Raw genomic sequence first — 17,011 nt, 5'->3', positions numbered from 1 at the left:
CGAGTTCGTTTTACTCGCGCACCGAGGGTTCGGTACAAACTTCGAATTATCCGATATAAATGCGAAAGACTTGTGGTCAGAAGTACCAATACTAAGTATAATTGTGTAAAGCGCCATCTATCGGCAAATAGTCTAACTAATTTGCGCGATGTAATGCACGTATGTTGGTTTTTCGAGGATAATTCTCTATCATGTGAAAAGAGGTGTCTTTAGTGTTAACTTATAGAAATTGTAATAAACACACGTAAAGTTGGTTAAATTGCAAACTGACATCATAAATGATTTTGTTAAGTCAAAAAAAAAGTTACCAAGATAGAGGGAGGATTATATTTTTCCTGTAAAATGTATAGTATTTTTTTATATTATATAAAATTATTATTATGTAAAAAATGAAATGTAATTTTATATTAATGTAAAAAATTCATAATTTTTCTTCGCTAAAAGTTCGGAGATACGGAGGGGGAATTTAATTTTTTTCACTATGAAATCGATAGTAATTCTTCTACTTTATCTTAATCAGTACACGATACCAAATGTTTCAAACGGATCCCCACTATATTTGTTACAGCCTGTATAACAATCAAAAGTATTTTTTTAAATAACAAAACGTAAGACTACCACATATTGTAAGATTCTTTTGATTATCAGTGATTTGGAGAGACGAGCAATTCTGTCCTTATATAAAAAATTATAAAATTTTACTGTTGTGTTCAGGTTGGTTGTAAAGTTGCTAGAGCTCAACGAGGGGAGTGTTAAGGTCTGCAACGCGCATGTAACTCCTCTGGAGTTGCAGGCATACATAAGCTACGGACTAGTATAAAATATGTACCATACTTACTGGATCGACTTTTATAAAGCCGGCGGAGTTGTTCAACGTCCACTCGAAAGTAGCGGGGGCAGGGTAAGCGTCAACCTCACACACAACGCTCGATGGCTCTTGAAGGGCCGCTCCGATCATCTTTATGTCTCTCTTGCGACACAAAGGCTTGTCTGAGGGGCAAATTAATAAAAAAATATACTAAAAGTTTACTGAACAAATAAATTCTAATTGTCGACAGACGGCCTTTTTTTAATTTAAATGGTATTTGGAAAAGTGTTTGTTAAAGTAGATTATAGGTGTTGCTATATGAAAATTGTCTAGTTTTTCTAACTTAAATATTCTAATTTGTTAATACAGACACTTCAAATATTGACAAATAAAAAGCATTAAGTAATTTTTACGAGGAGAATAATTAGAGCAAAGCTTTTTAAGAGCAATTCCTAGCTGAGCAACTTTTCAAATCTCGAATTTTTGAAGCTATGTTTCTGTCGCGCTGCGGTGGGCGGGAGCCGGAGCTATCTAAGTGTGAGTGCGCGCACACAGACGCGAGACTCGTGCGCTCGCTCATTGCGCGCCGTTCCGTCGACATCGCCCGCGAGCTAGACGGAATTTATTCTGCGCTGCCCGACGCAAGTTGTTTTTGTTGTTACCACGTAATATTGTTTTTCATTTTTATATTATACTGTATCTATTACACCCTAATACCAAACACCCTATCACCTGTACTAAATGTATTTTACACCTATGATGACGAAATAATAAATGATTGATTGATTGATTGATATTAATTACCATATAGGTAAAAACTGCAAAAAATAATGATGTCTCATCTTCGGTTGTCGTTGTACAGTCAAGTGCAAAAATATTTATCGAAAGAATCGTCTCATAAATATGGTACTACGCTCTTATTACACTGGAATAAGATGCTATGGGACATATTTTTGAGTAAGATGTGTACACCCATATTTTTACACTTGACTGTACCTATCCGTATCAGTAAGTTGGGAGTGATCATGGTGTGTTGTGAAATTTTGTAAGTAGGTATAAATATACCTATGGTTAAACTACAATCTATTTAACTTGTAGTACGATGGGGCTAAACTTGGGCCGCCTTATTGAAGAACGTATCGCAATGACAATCTGGGTAAAGTATGTTGGGATAATGCCGGACAATTTTGGGACCAATTGAGAGAACTCGTGAAAAAATGTTTTTCGAGATCTCAACACGTGAAAGATTCTTGAAGTACGTAGCGAATCGTTAAATAATAACCGTAGATTCGGCCTGAATTTTGGTAATCTTCAATATAGAACGGTTTTAGTTTTGTACCTGTGTAAAGATGAGACATACTTTTTTTTAGGGTAACGAGTGTTTTGCCATCAAGGGAGAACATTGGATGGTGAAAAAAAGTTGCTTCTAATGGAAAGAGAATAAGGTATCACAAAGAAATAGGTCCGGTGTCTACCCTTTTGTATCCGATCTTAACCCTGATACAAAAATTGGTAAAATTGTGGCTCTCAAACTTTGATACCTATGTCATAAGGCAATTTGATAAGTAAACAATGTGCTAAGAAACTACTTATTGTAAGGTTTACCCGAAGTAATAGAAAAAAAACACTAAAATAATAGATACGTTGCGAAGTTTTGACAATTTAAGATTTCGTGAACTGTACAGGTTTAGGGAAAGTGTAAATGTATTGTTTATTGAATGGAATGTACTGGAAGATATTAAGTACTTAAGTAGGAGGGACAAAAATCAAAATAAAAAATAATCGTGCCCAGTCATTTTTAATGAAGGTCGCCAAAAAAATAAGAATCAAACTTAGAAATCAAAAAGACTAAGTAGTTCTTTAAAAAGGTCAAGGTCACTGAGAGCCCATCTTGAAGTATGGAAAAAAATTAAAATTGCGATTTTGTTGGTTTAATTTTGCAATATATAGTTGATATACAATCTTTTTTTTTTGATAAAATGTAAGGATCGTATGTAAAGAGTAAAGTAAATAATTAAATATATAGGAAAAGAGAGCCCTCTTGAAGCATTTTAAGGAAACTAATTTCGAAGCCCTATCTCTATTTTGTATCCGAAACTAGCAATGTATGTATGCGTGCACATCTACATATGCATCCGTATGTATAGGTACTTTATTGCGAAAAATTGCTCATTTGCTATCTATTTTACTCGATTTTGTTATAAATTTCAACATGTATCATCATCCCTATACAATATTTTTTTTTTATTTTTTTTTATTATTTTTTTTCCTACACTTACAACTATTTTTACAGGTACTAAACCTAAGACAATAGTGTAACTACTTATATATAAAAATACAATTTAAAATATATCATTAAATCTATAACATAATATATACAATGCTGACTTTGTGAATTCATTCAGAGAACATGAGAATAGGTCAATATTCTCCGCCATTACGTTGAGGGTCCGCACAGCGCGCGTCAGCGGCGCCAGACCGAGCAGAGATATAAATACTCTTTATTGCACACCTCAATAAAAGAAAACAATACAAAAGAAAATATACACATAAGCACAGGTAAACAACATGCGGTCTTATCGCTAAAAGGCAACCTTTGGGTTGCGGAAATTAAAAAAATTACATTGTCAGTAACCGTCGCGCTGGTAGTGGTACTGGATAAAAATAATGGTACGAAAGTGTGATCAAGAAAACAATAAATGTGATAATTAAGGTCAGTAGGTAAATTGAAGAAAATTTAAAGTTTGATAATCACTGCTGTTTTTTAAATAGGTAAAGATCTGATTGTTCCTTGTCCGATCTTTACCTGGAAGGGTCAAGATCGGATATCGGTCTACAGCAGTGCTAGGTCTGTTAACACAATTACAAAAACAAACACAGTTTCATCACAATACGCAAAATAAATTACAGAGCGAAGATCGGATAGAAGGAAGAATTCGCGAAATTTACCTTGCTCTCTGTGATTGCGCATAGCACAAGCCCGACTCCCTGAGCGACGCGGGGACACTGACAGTCGAGGCGCAATGAAATGGCGTCTTACACAATGTTGTCAACATTAAAAAATAAAGCCAAATTAGGGGGAAATGAATGTCCTACGTTCTTCACCCGCATCCGGTATTTACCCAACATACCTTAATCGTTGAACCGCCGCATTTCAAAATGGCCCTTATTTTGATATCGGCTAGCCGTAATGTAATACGGCGGATTATACAATACGACTGCGATACTTATATATAAATCCCCTCGTCAATGTAATTTCATTAAATTTGCTATCTTGTGGCAAACATCAAAGTAGTTATCTTTTACTTGTGACGCACAAGTGTGAGCAATGTAAAATACTATATTTCTAAAAAAAATTGCCTACTACGTAATAAAAGAAAATGTGATTATTAAATTATAATACGAAAGGTGGTCAAATCGCAAAATGCTGTCGTTTTATTTAAAATAATGAAATAATTAGACCAGTTTCGAAAGTACCGGGAAATCCCGGTTCTTTAAAACAGTACCGGTTCTGCAATCCCTAATAAGGATGTTATGCCCATCACTATTCCTTCTGTGTACGTATATTTAGAAACTGTCTCCGCCTCCAATTCGTGCGATAAGGACAACTGCAGCTCGGACCGAAATTCACTCGCAAAAAACTCAAAAATCGAGGTTTCGCTCTCGACTGTTTCCTCCTCCAAAACGCAACTAATCATTATGAAATTTTGGAAATTGCAAGAGGAAGAAATAATCTATGCCGCTATGTTTTGATTTTTTGGATATTTTTTGTCATATTTGTATACTGTGCCTTTTTTTACAGCCAATTCAATTTAGCCGTTTTTGCGATTTTCGAGGCGCTGTATCTTTCTTCAAAATAAAATAATCCAAAAAAGCAAAACATAGCGACACAGATATTGATGATATTGATCTTATTTGAAAAAATCACTGCTCTAGGTTAAAAATCCAGGGAGGAATCAGTCGAGAGCGTTTGTATGGAAAAATCGCAACTAGGAATTCCTCTTAATGAATTGACTAACAAATCAATTTGTTGATGGTGTGATATATTCTACGAGTATATAGCAATTTTTTAGCCTAGTGGGTAGTGACGACCGGTTTAGCCTAGTGGGTAGTGACCTTGCCTACGAAGCCGATGGTACCGGGTTCAAATCCTGGTAAGGGCATTTATTCGTGTAATGAGCATGGATATTTGGTCCTGAGTCATGGCTGTTTTCTATGTATTTAAGTATTTATATATTATATATATTGTTGTCTAAGTACCCTCAACACAAGCCTTATTGAGCTTACTGTGGGACTTAGTCAATTTGTGTAATAATAATAATGTTCTATGATATTTATTATTTATTTATATTTATTTTAATGTTGATCATCGAAGAGTAAATAAATAAGCTGAAGCATTTCCATTCAGTTAAATATTAAACATTTTAATAAACGATCGCCAATTTAAAAAAAACATACTTACTGAGTGTTATCTCAGTGGTAAACATCTATCTATAAGTATTTATGAGAAAAGGGGGAAAATGTATACAATTATTGACATTCAAGTAGGTAAGTACCCACACTTCAGGATGAAAGTCAGGTCTATTTACGTTGGCTATTCCCCAACGAGGTTGACGTAAGTGAAGAATCTGATTATTATTTCAATAGGATCTTTCAAACCCTTTTGACATTATACACTGTGTTTTTATTGAATTCCGTTAACCTCGGCGTGTGTGTAGCTGAGTACACTAACCAATATGTAATCAGGCCTTAAGGAAAGTGTGCTAGTGTACGGGCCTTATAAGATAAAAGTAAATTATTGATTATATTCTATTAACATAATTTGTGCTCCTCTGAAATACACCCTGAAAATTAACGGAGTTCAATAAAAACATGGCGTATACTTAAATTATGAATAGAGACGAGTAATTTATTTGTTTTTTTTTTGTAAATGTAATAATGTTATAATAAGTTACAGTTGCTCATTTCGAGAACATAGTTACATATTGTTTAGATTAAAAGTAATAAAGTCGCTAGTACCATCGCTTACCATATTATTTATACTGTAAAATACTTTTTTCTCAAACATGCGAGCAAATATTGTTATAAGCTTCGTAATAACAGGCTGCGATATTATTGTGTTGTAAGCCCTTACAGAAGGCGCGCCGGCATTAGATTTTCATATATATATGCCGGTTTAAGTCGGTAAAGTGATCTTGAAGTCCAATGTTTCATTAGCCGCGCAATACCCACATTGCGCTTTTAGGTCATTATTCTTCGGCAGGAATAGCAAGTCGTGGATTCGTTGTATTTTTTCGACTCAGCTTCGCAATGTACGACCGAAAATTCTGTTTATTTCATAATAGGAAAGACACCTTCTAATATCATACTACGTATAATGTTTTTGACCCACGTGCCAATTTCGGGTTTACCTCATTTTCGTAATACACTCAAAGGCTATGAGTCGAAGCACCTTATGAACAATGAAAGCCTATTATGTTATGAAAATTTACGCCGTCAATGTAACACAAGAAAACTTTCGCGATCGATTGTATTCTTTTTATAATATTCTATTATAGGTTTAATATTAATTCGCGGTTTGTGATTTCACAATCGCTTTATTTATGTCAATCGACATGCCAATTAGACGTATTATTTTAGACGTATTACATTTCGCCAACAGATACAAAATGGCTTAATAATGCGTAAGTGTAACTTACAAACAACTTGCATACGTAGTACCGGCGACTTGCCGTCGCCTTCGACGTTCGATGCGGTGCAAGTGTACTTGCCGGCCTGGTGTCGGGACACGTTGCGGAGCGCAAGGTTGGTGTTGTGCGTTATGACTCCGCTTGCTGCGTTGTGTTGTAGCAACGTTCCCTGTATCAGTAACTTTTTTTATATATTTTCAAAATTTAAACTAATTTTAACTAGAAAAAACACATTTTCCCAAATGAATAGACGGGACTAACTACTTTTGAGCTTCATAGCGGCCCGCTAACGGCTGTGTGAATGTACAGTCAATCAATTTGAATCCTAGGCCACTACAGAACCTTGTCGCTTTAACTACTAGATAAGATACTTGACACGCATCACTCAATAAGCACTGTCGTAGAAGTCATTCTGGCATGGTTCTATAGTTGCATAGGATTTTTTTTTTATATAGGTAATCACTCAATATATAGTGAGTGGTTACCTATAAGTATCTTGAAATATGTTACTAAACCAAATCATTCACGCAATCACATATTATTTCTGTATGCAATACTTTTAATGACACCCAATAGAGTGTTATGAGTTAATGAGTTATCATTATTATAGAGAAGACATACCAAACAATGAAATTGTCGCCATCGCAACCCGTACCACGCGAACAAAACGTCGTAAGCTTTGGTCGCGAGATTCACGCTCCGCTTCTATGCTTTGTTGTCAAAACAAAAACAATTTATATCGCAAAATAACCAGTATTTTGCCATGAATTGTTTATGTGCCATTTCTATATAACGTAATAATAGTTGGATGAATGACACTTGCCATCATTCCGATTTTCGTCTCACTTTTGATATTTGACAGATTGTCTGTGTGTGTACATTCATTATAGTCAGGTGCTTATAATATACCTGCCTCAAACACGCTTTGGCTACTAACGTAATAGGCTACTCAACCCTTTATAGGGTCCCGTAGTCGACTAGGAAACCTTATAGTTTCGCCATGTCCGTCTGTCTGAGGCTTTGCTCCGTGATCGTTAATGCTAGAAGCTAAAAGGCACGGATATATAAATCAACCAGTCCAAGAAAGTCTTATAGTAAAATATAAAAAGAAAATTTAGGGTACCTCCAATACAAAATTGTTATTTTTTCGCTTAAGCTCAATAGTGTGGATTATTGTTGGATAGGTTTTTCAAAATAAATAAGGGTCTCCAACAACCATTTATTGATAAAGTGATTATTTTTGGAAAAAAAAACGCGAATATAATCGGTCCAGCAGTTTTTGAGTTAATACAAAAAGTCATCTCTTCTTAGTAAAAAGACGTAGAAAGCGCTGCGAAAGTAGGAGAATACTTCCGCTTGTAATGTACATGATAATTACTAATAGCTCCCGTTTAGTCTATTCTAACTGAATAGTAACTATGGGACCCTGCACTGAGCATGGCCCGACATGCTCAGTGTAGGGTTCCGTAGTTAGAAAAAAAACATATTTTCATATTTTCATAAAACCGCAAAAGATATTTTAAAAGTTTACTTTTACGTAATCAGGCAAAACGATATCAGCCATGTTATTGTCAATTATCTGTGGTATGACGTCATTCGGGTCGAAAATAACATATGACATTTTATCCATCATTAAATTGTGAAAACCTCAGATACCTAACTCTAACTTACTAACTCTAACTTCTTATCTTCGAGTCCTATGATGTCAAAACTTAAAAAAGTACAATTTTTTAATTAAAAATATGTAGCCGTCATAGGTACACTTTTAATATCCGAAATCTATGAATATTGGTTTTACAAGTCAAAGAAAATAATCAATTCATATGTCAATTTTTTTATTCATGAGTCTAGTAGCCTAATGACCGAGCGATTAATGGTATTCTTGCATACAAACTTCATAATGGTCATGAGGGTTTCAATAAGTAATAAAAGCCTTTATGAAAAACCAGACTTCAAAATAAACACGTTGATTTTATTTAATGACTATGTCAGTCTACTAAGCTTGGCGGTTTTGTATTCCTTCAGAGGATTGAGTTGGACACTTTTCATGCCACGCAATTTAAATTTGAATGAAATGCGTTCGTATACGCTACATTTAAATAGTAACTTACTTATACACGGAACAATTGGACTGGAGGCATGTGCCGAGCCTGAGCCAACACGTAGGTTTAAGGGCTAAATGATGTCATTCAGATATGCTTTTAGCTCATACTTGTCCGTACATGTATTGGCGCGAGCTAAGCACGATAACTAAATGACATACTTCAAATAACATTTTGATGTCAATGTATGTTCGAATTGGCTTGTAAATTTCGAAGAAAATGTTGCAAATTTCTGCCTTGACTGTTATCAGATGTGTTGAACGTGAGTTTTTGATTCACATGAAGTGAAAATCCCAGATATGTACTACGTTACTCAGTCGTTACGGTTGCAACAAATAATTATAATTATACCTATGTTACCGTAAAACGGGTTTTCCCTAGTTAAAATTAGTTTTTCGTATCGCCATGGTGAAAACACGCGTTTTCACTAGTTAAAAGTCAATTTTTGCAAAGTGCTTTGGTGAAAACTAGTTTCACGCAGCCGTTAGCGTGTAAAGTTGTCCCGTCTTTTTAATTGTAGTGTACCTCATTCGTACTCATGAAATGTTCATATACGTGATGACTTCACTACGCACACACGACACACTAAGCTTCATTCTGCCAAGCAAAACTTTTATTGACCAATCAACTATATTCATGGCGGGAAATGACGTATAGGTTAATATTAAAAGCTGCGGGCGAGGTATATTATGGAGGAAAGATAACTTTCAGTGATATGACTATGAGAGGAGTACACGAGAAGTATAAGCCATATTGACCGGTTTTCGATGTTAAAACGTAGGTACCTTCATCTAAATTATATTTTGCGTCGTTGGTAAACGCGCTATACCAAACAAGTTTCACCAAACAACCAATACTTAAAAAACTCTCCTTCAAAATGTCACTTGCAAGCTAACCGCCCTGGGCAAACACTACATGGTAACTAACAAGTCACGTGCTTGTTTTATGCAGCCAAAATAACAGCCAAGAAAATGCACTCACGTCGTGTTCCCACACCACTTTATAAGCCGGCGGATTTGCGTCGACCTCGCACCCGAAGTAGACATCGTCCCCCTCCTCTATGTCGTTTGGGTTCATCTTGGCACCGAGATGTATAGTCGCCACAGGCACATCTGTAGACACAACGATTTTGAACTCAATTGCTTCGTAAATATCACTGAATTTCAAATTTACGCGACATTTACTAGCTCTTTTTTAGAAATGAAGATGTACCTACCTAGTTATAATTGCGAGTACAAACCGGGTATTACATTAAACACAATGACATTGTTATTAAGGTTTAAAACACTAAGTACAAGATTTGGATCATTTCAAGTAAAAAAAGATATTTCACAGCTTGTGAAAATACGTATATAAATGCCTAAACGCTTTCCACATAGATTTTCGTACATTGACCCGCCTGTTGCTATTGATATTGCACGCGTATAATTTCATTGCTGTCACTGTGCGAGCTTGACAGCAATACATATTATGCGCGTGCACTAGAGATAGCAACAGCCGGGTTAATGAACGAAAATCTATGATGGCGTTTCTTCTTTACCTACATAATAAATAATCATATAGATAGCGTCATTCACGATGACGCGCAGATTTGTCAAATCTAACCTTTAATTTTATGAAAATATGAACCAAAGCACGCATCTTTATGAATGAACCGATGTAGGTACAGCGACAAAAATTAGTCAGTAAAAAAGTTGCAGTTATCTTAATTTTTTTTTTACTACTTATGTAGCAGTTTATTTTTTTCAGTAATCTGTAGATAAAATACTATATAATAACAACAATAAAATCATATTGAGAAATATCAGATTGTTTGAGTTTTCTCATTTTTATTGCAATGTACTTCGTAACTTTTTGTACAACACAATTTGACAATCTTCACCTGCCGTTTTCTGCAATGCCATACTTGAATTTCAATTTTCTCAACGAGTTGTATGCTTTTAGAAATATCATCTTACGAGTAAATAATACCAATAAATTAGAGTTCATCTTCGGTAGTTAGTAAGTCTCTCCAATCTAACCTCTGACAGAGGTTTTTCTATGGGAGACAAATTTCTGTAATAATCGAAAAGACACAAAAATGGAACTTTCATATAACTACCTCAAAGTGAAGTCAAATCAAAAAAGTGCAATACCGAACATAAGACAATTTAATACTGTATTAAGTATCTTAACAAACTTAAAGAAAAAACTATGTTTATGAGAAATACCTCATAAATTCTCTCAAAAGACGCTGTTCAAAAAGTCTTAGGAGACATGTAATATAAAAGGCGAAAACTTCAATTCACCCTTTTATTTTAAATACGTTTGTATTTAATTGTATAGAATAGTATGTACAGATTACTACAAAAATGCTCTACTTAAAAATTATCACTAAATAAAATGAAAAATCCACATAATGGGCTGCTACTTTTTTTCTGAACTACTCCTTATTAAGTATTACGCTTTTTAAAACAACTCATAAAACACTACGAGTACTCACAGTAAATACTCAGCGGTAGCTTGCTTTCGATGGCCGAGTAGTTAAACATAGGGTGTTCAGCGCGACATATCAAAACTTGCCCATTGTGTTCTTTCAAGGGCGTCCAACGTAGCAATGACTGTGTTTCATTGCCATCTTCAGATTCCTAGGTACAACAAGTTTCGAATTAAAGGAGAATGGGCAATTTGTCCCATGGATGTATACTGTTGAGACATATCTCGTTTGAAAGGGTTTACTCTTAGCATTATTTTATTGTATGACACCAACTTTGGATAACGTGCAGGGACTGAGCAATTTAAAAAAAAGAGTGGCGAATATAAACTGTTGTTTTACAAAGTACTTGTTATGTAGCCGGTTGTTAGGTGTTTTGTATGAAAGAATATGAGAAATTCTAGATTTCTGTTTACCACTACTTACGTTTAAGTACGTACAGGGCTGGAATTAGTTGATATAACATATGCTAGAATTAAAAATACTGCAATTAAACACTGAAACTTGCTTGTATACTCAAGCCATATATATCATTTAAAAGACATTTTTATAAGGTATTTTAATATATATATACTTGCACTCAAATGCTTGCAGGGGCGGTAATAAGACGAGTTTTTTCGTTAATTAATTGTGGTAAATGCCGCTTTGTTTGTTCTACCTGGCACTAGATGGAGCCTTGGTAGCAGTTTGGGTAATTTTTACTATTGGTATATACAATTGAGTCATATCCTATTTGGAAGGTCTTCAATTAAGCATTAATTACTTATATGACACCAAAGACCGAAAGTGTCCAGGGAAGATGATATTAATAATTTTGATCATGCGCTGCGGCGTAAACTGGAACTAAAAAATGTCATTCATATAGAGTTACTTTTGTAACCATTTACATCACTTTGTATGCCTGAAATATAATGAAAAAGTAATTTATATATTTTTTTAAATTATTACTGCTCAATAAATGGCACTAAACTACTTAATTATGATTTTTCAAATCCTCTCTAGTACTGACATCTTGCGTGCAATAGGAGAACCGAATGAGCGGCAAATGCTGGATCCGTATAGTCGCTTATAAACGCTAAAAAATAAGTTTGTTTAATTCGGAACTTTCACAATAAAACGAGTGGTTACCTTGAACTAGTAAGTTTCGTCTATTTATCTCTCTTGCTCTTACATATTCGAGTAATAAAGGTAGAAAAAGCATTACATTTTTTAAAGTTCGCGTTATGTCCCGCTAGAAACGTTATAAACTTATTATTAAACAAGAAATAAGATTCCTAAGCAATAAGTAGGTAAGTAAATGTATTTATGGAGTACCATAATTAGCAGCAAGAAAATAAATCTAAGTTTATATGTTACGATAAAATAAATCGTAAAAAGGTACTATGTACATACTTGTTTTGTCTCTCTGCAGGAAAATTGTGTAAAAGTGAAACATTTGAGATTGCGTCGCGGTTCAAAGCAACGTTTCCTTCGTTTGCCATATGAAGCAGGATTAAATTGTGTAGTTTTAAGTTCTCATGTAAGTGAATTGTCAAATTCTTAGTGAGAATAAAGAATCTTAAACCTAACATTAACGCAGTGAATACATTACAAGCATCAGCGACTCTTAACTGCTTGCCAAGCTAAGATAGTAGCTGTATTTCGTTCCATTATATATACATATGAAATAAAAACTTTTGAATACATTTAACACCTTTATTTCATATAAATTGAAAAATAACTGACGGCATACATTTTCTTCACGGTCGCACAAATATTAGCAGGATGAGTCGACAAGTTAATTTAAAGCAAGCATTGGTGAATAGGTGCATCCAGATCCAGATAAGAGAATGCATGGTTATTGCGCCAATCTCGGACCATTTGCGATTGGTTTGCTAAGGGCACCGCTAGCTGGTGCGGATGCACAGAGCACTTATACATACCTTATTAAATAAAAACTTTTGAATACATTTAACATCTTTATTTCATATAAATTGAAAAATAAGTGACGGCATAGATTTTCTTCACGGTCGCACAAATATTATCAGGACGAGTCGACAAGTTACTTTAAAGCAAGCATTGGTGAATAGGTGCATCCAGATCCAGATAAGGGAATGCATGGTTATTGCGCCAATCTCGGACCATTTGCGATTAGTTTGCTAGCTGGAGCGGGTTAACGAAAAACAGTAACTGGCGACGCTAGCTGGCGCGGACGCGTGCGACGAATTTTACCTACAAAGGCACCCGCGCGCGTGCACCCGCTCCGTGCACTCGCGTCAGCTAGCAGACGCCCTTAACCTTTTGAACGCCAAGAATACCTTAAGGCGTCGTAACTAGCTATGCTCAAAGCGTCATAAATACATTATAGCTGATATAGCCGCTGTCAGAGTAACCTTCACACTTTCAAGTAAGGTTTAGGGCATAGGGCGTCCGCAACGTCGCGCGTGTGCATGGAGCGGGCGTGCGGCTTAGAGCTCGTTCCCACTATGTCGGATGTCGTGGCGATTTTTAATCGTGTGTCGTTGCCGCTGTTCTCACTATGTCGGATGTCGGATCCGGATTTCAATCGGGTGTCGGCGGTACTGTTCCCACTAGTCGTCTGTCGTGCACGATCGCAGCTGGCGTGTATTTTTCGAGTGGGTAGCGAGGCTTAGTACAAGATGAACGTCGACGAAATGTTTGTGGTTTTGTATTATTTGCGAAAGAAACGATTAGAGGCAGTTAAAAAAAGGAGATATTGGGTACACCCAATTCTCAGGGAAAGATTTACCTTAGGAATATTTCAGAATTTGATAGCTGAATTAAGAAGCGATCGCAACGACGCGGCAGCGACGCGTGGTTGTGTGAGGGGGTGCCGCGCGGGCGGCGCGGGCGAAATCGTTCCGACATCCGACAAAATGTGAACAGCGCTATATTCACTCGTACGCGAGCGGGACACGACACGATTTTTTTCCGGGCTGGGAGGGCTGGCAAAACGCACGACATTTTATGTCGTATCCGACACAAAATCGTTGTCGGACGAGTGTGAACAGCTTCATATAAAATGTTCTGCCAGTGGAACGTACGATTAAAAATCGCCACGACATCCGACATAGTGGGAACGAGCTCTTACAGTATGAGCAACTGGCGCGGACGCGTGCGACTGATTTTACTTACAAAGGCACCTGAGCGAGTTTGCCCGCTCCGTGCACTAGCGCCAGCTAGCAAACGCCCTTAACCTTTTGAACGTCACGAAAACCTAAAGGCGCCGTCACTAGACATGATTTAAGGGCCATGAACACATTAATGATTATAGCTGTTATAATCGCTGTCAAAGTCCCTAAGGTAATACTCATGCACTTTCAAGCTCACTTGCGCCCGTGACCTTGTCATGTGAATAACGTTTTTGTTATGGCGTTCAAAGGGTAAAATATCAATGTCGTAATGCGTCGCTAGCGCGTTATTTTCGAATCGCACCCGTGCTCCCGTGTTGGACTGCACACGCGGTGTACACTTCCTGTTATTGTAACCGTTTGTGCGCCTAGATAACACAAGTACACATAGACAACTCGCAAAATGCTCGCGTGCTCTTGTTTATATGTAAAGTACGTCTTCTAGGGCCGCGGATTGGACCCACGCGACCGGCGGGGTGGTGAGCGGCATACATTGGTCGCAATGCAAGCTGTAAAGCTAGTGCAGTGCATGAGGGACGCGCGGCTTTCTCTCACCACATCTTTAGGTGTTCTTGCCGTTCAAAAGGCTAAAAGCACCTAATGAGGTGGCTTTACATTAGCTAGATGCCGGCCCACACGCCGATCCGGTGTGCAGGCTAAGGAAATCGCTATGTAGGCCAATTCGAAAGTGCAACTGACATTAAACCAATTTTAGAATAATATTGGAATAATACCAGTTAGCTGTCATTTGTGCGTTCATTTCGCACTTATACGCATGTATTTGTGCGAGCGAGACGCCCGCAACTAACTGATATGATTCCAATATTACTCTAATATCGGGTGTGCACGCCCCTTTTTATTCATAAGCAAGGTAAGATTGAACCACTATAGAAGACAGCGAAGAGGCCGGCAATGGAACTGGTAGCGTTTGATGGAGACAGTTTTCTGTCAAATGCAAGTTCAAATTGGCCTGACTGTCTCACTCGCACACCGGAGTAGCGTTTCATATAAGCGTACTTTGTTATATCCAATCGACCCGCTCTATTCAGTAGGTTTCATTATCTCGATCCATCAGTTAAGTAACAATCTCTTCAATCTGGTGGATCGAGATGGTGGATCCTACTGGACAGATGGAACCTATGGATAGGAAAACGTTATGCTCAACAATTTGGTAGCAGAAGCGATGTGATTTTTTAAAATCGCGACTGTGTCATTGACATAATATATCTGAGGACGGGCCTTACGGGCAATAAGAATGGGGCCAGTACAGCGGTGTTACGCACACGAGTTTGAGCCAATCGTGCAGTCACAAGTACCACAACGTGATTGGTTGATGAGTTCGCATTACGCACGCGATTGATCGCATCTAGTTGTGTTAGACAGCACGATTGGCTCGAATTTATGAATGACACAACTGAACTGGCACTGTCGTTATTGCCCCTAAGGTCGGTCCTTAGATATATGGTAAGCGTCAGGATGGCGGTGCACCTCAGCGAATTTCAAAGAAATATTTATAAACATATTGTACCTTCTGTGTACCTCAGTGTACCTTTAATAGAAACCAGTGTACCTTTCCCCAAAACGAGATATTTTACAAAACGGTCCACCCGCCAACCTGACGTCAGGATGGCGGGTGGACCTATGAAATCTTGCATTATACCGCACTAAAAGTATGCAGTTATATTGTGCATGAGCTTAGCCTAGTTTGTTTCGGGGAGAGGTACACCGGTTTCTATTTCTATTTACAGAGGTACACTGAAGGTACAGTCACCATCATATATATCGGAGCGGCCAAGGTACCCACGAATATCTGAACATGCCTCTACTGTCAAGGGGTTAGAGTGCGTGTTTAGATATCTTTGAGCACCTCGATACCACCACACCGATATATCTGATGGCGACTGTACCATATAACTGCATACTTTTAGTGCGTTATAATGCAAGATTTCATAGGTCCAACCGCAATCCTGAAGTCAGAATGGCGGGTGGACTTTTTCTTAAATATCTCGTTTTGGGTTAGGTACACAAAAGGTACAGTATGTTTATAAATACTTACTTACTGCTATGGCGCAGCGACCCGAAGTGGATCTCTTGGCCTCCGACACCAAAGACCGCCATGCTTCTCTGTCCAAAACCGTTTCCATCTAGTCGACGGCGCCGAGTTCGCTAAGGTCTTTTTGCATTTCATCTCTCCAGCGGGACCTACCTAGGACGTCTAGACGGTTTTCGGCCATTTGGAACTTCAGAGTACGCCCTCCAGGCTGCACGATCCTCACCCATCTGGACTACGTGCCCGAGTCATCGGAGTCTAGCAGCGCGAAAAATCCTAGGACTCACACGTGGAGAGGATGGAACCTGGAGACTCCACAGGAATCAGGAGATTGAAGATCTGGTGTCCGAGCCGAACGTCATTGGATGTTTATAAATATTTCTTTGAAATTCGCTGAGGTCCACCCGCCATCTAGACGCCAGATGTCAATGCCGAGTGCGACCGCCCTTAAAGCGGTGTATTATCTCTAGTCTCTCCAATATGTTCTCCTGGTGGGTCCACGGGGTTTATTTTAAGTGTTATCATAAACAGTGTTCACCAGCGGGTCTACGGGTACCTAATTATTTTTACCATGGGCCGACCATGAACACGATTCTATTTTGAAAACGTTGCCCGCGTAGCTACTTCAGTCTTAGGCGGTATATACTCTACACCACGTTCACAAAAGATTGATATTTTAGGTAAAAACTCACATTTCGCTATATTTGTCCATAGTAAATACTAATTCAAAAACTACTGTAGGGCCTAAAATCTTCTG

At 37.5% G+C, this 17,011-nt stretch overlaps 1 protein-coding gene across 3 annotated transcripts in view; it reads right to left on the bottom strand.

Moving 5' to 3' along the window:
• Positions 1-17,011, bottom strand: part of LOC133517124 (hemicentin-2-like) — a 217,322-nt gene that overhangs the window by 29,723 nt on the left and 170,588 nt on the right. For all 3 annotated transcript variants that reach the window (XM_061850284.1, XM_061850283.1, XM_061850285.1), the window contains exons 8-11: positions 11,083-11,227; positions 9,582-9,712; positions 6,508-6,667; positions 839-990 (exon numbers count right to left, since the gene is read on the bottom strand). In XM_061850284.1, coding sequence (XP_061706268.1) covers positions 839-990; positions 6,508-6,667; positions 9,582-9,712; positions 11,083-11,227 — 588 coding nt within the window. The remainder of the gene's footprint in view (positions 1-838; positions 991-6,507; positions 6,668-9,581; positions 9,713-11,082; positions 11,228-17,011) is intronic.

Source organism: Cydia pomonella, chromosome 4 (genome assembly GCF_033807575.1).
Source record: "Cydia pomonella isolate Wapato2018A chromosome 4, ilCydPomo1, whole genome shotgun sequence".
NCBI classification, from domain to species: Eukaryota; Metazoa; Arthropoda; class Insecta; order Lepidoptera; family Tortricidae; genus Cydia; species Cydia pomonella.
This window is presented reverse-complemented; position numbering and strand designations above follow the sequence as displayed.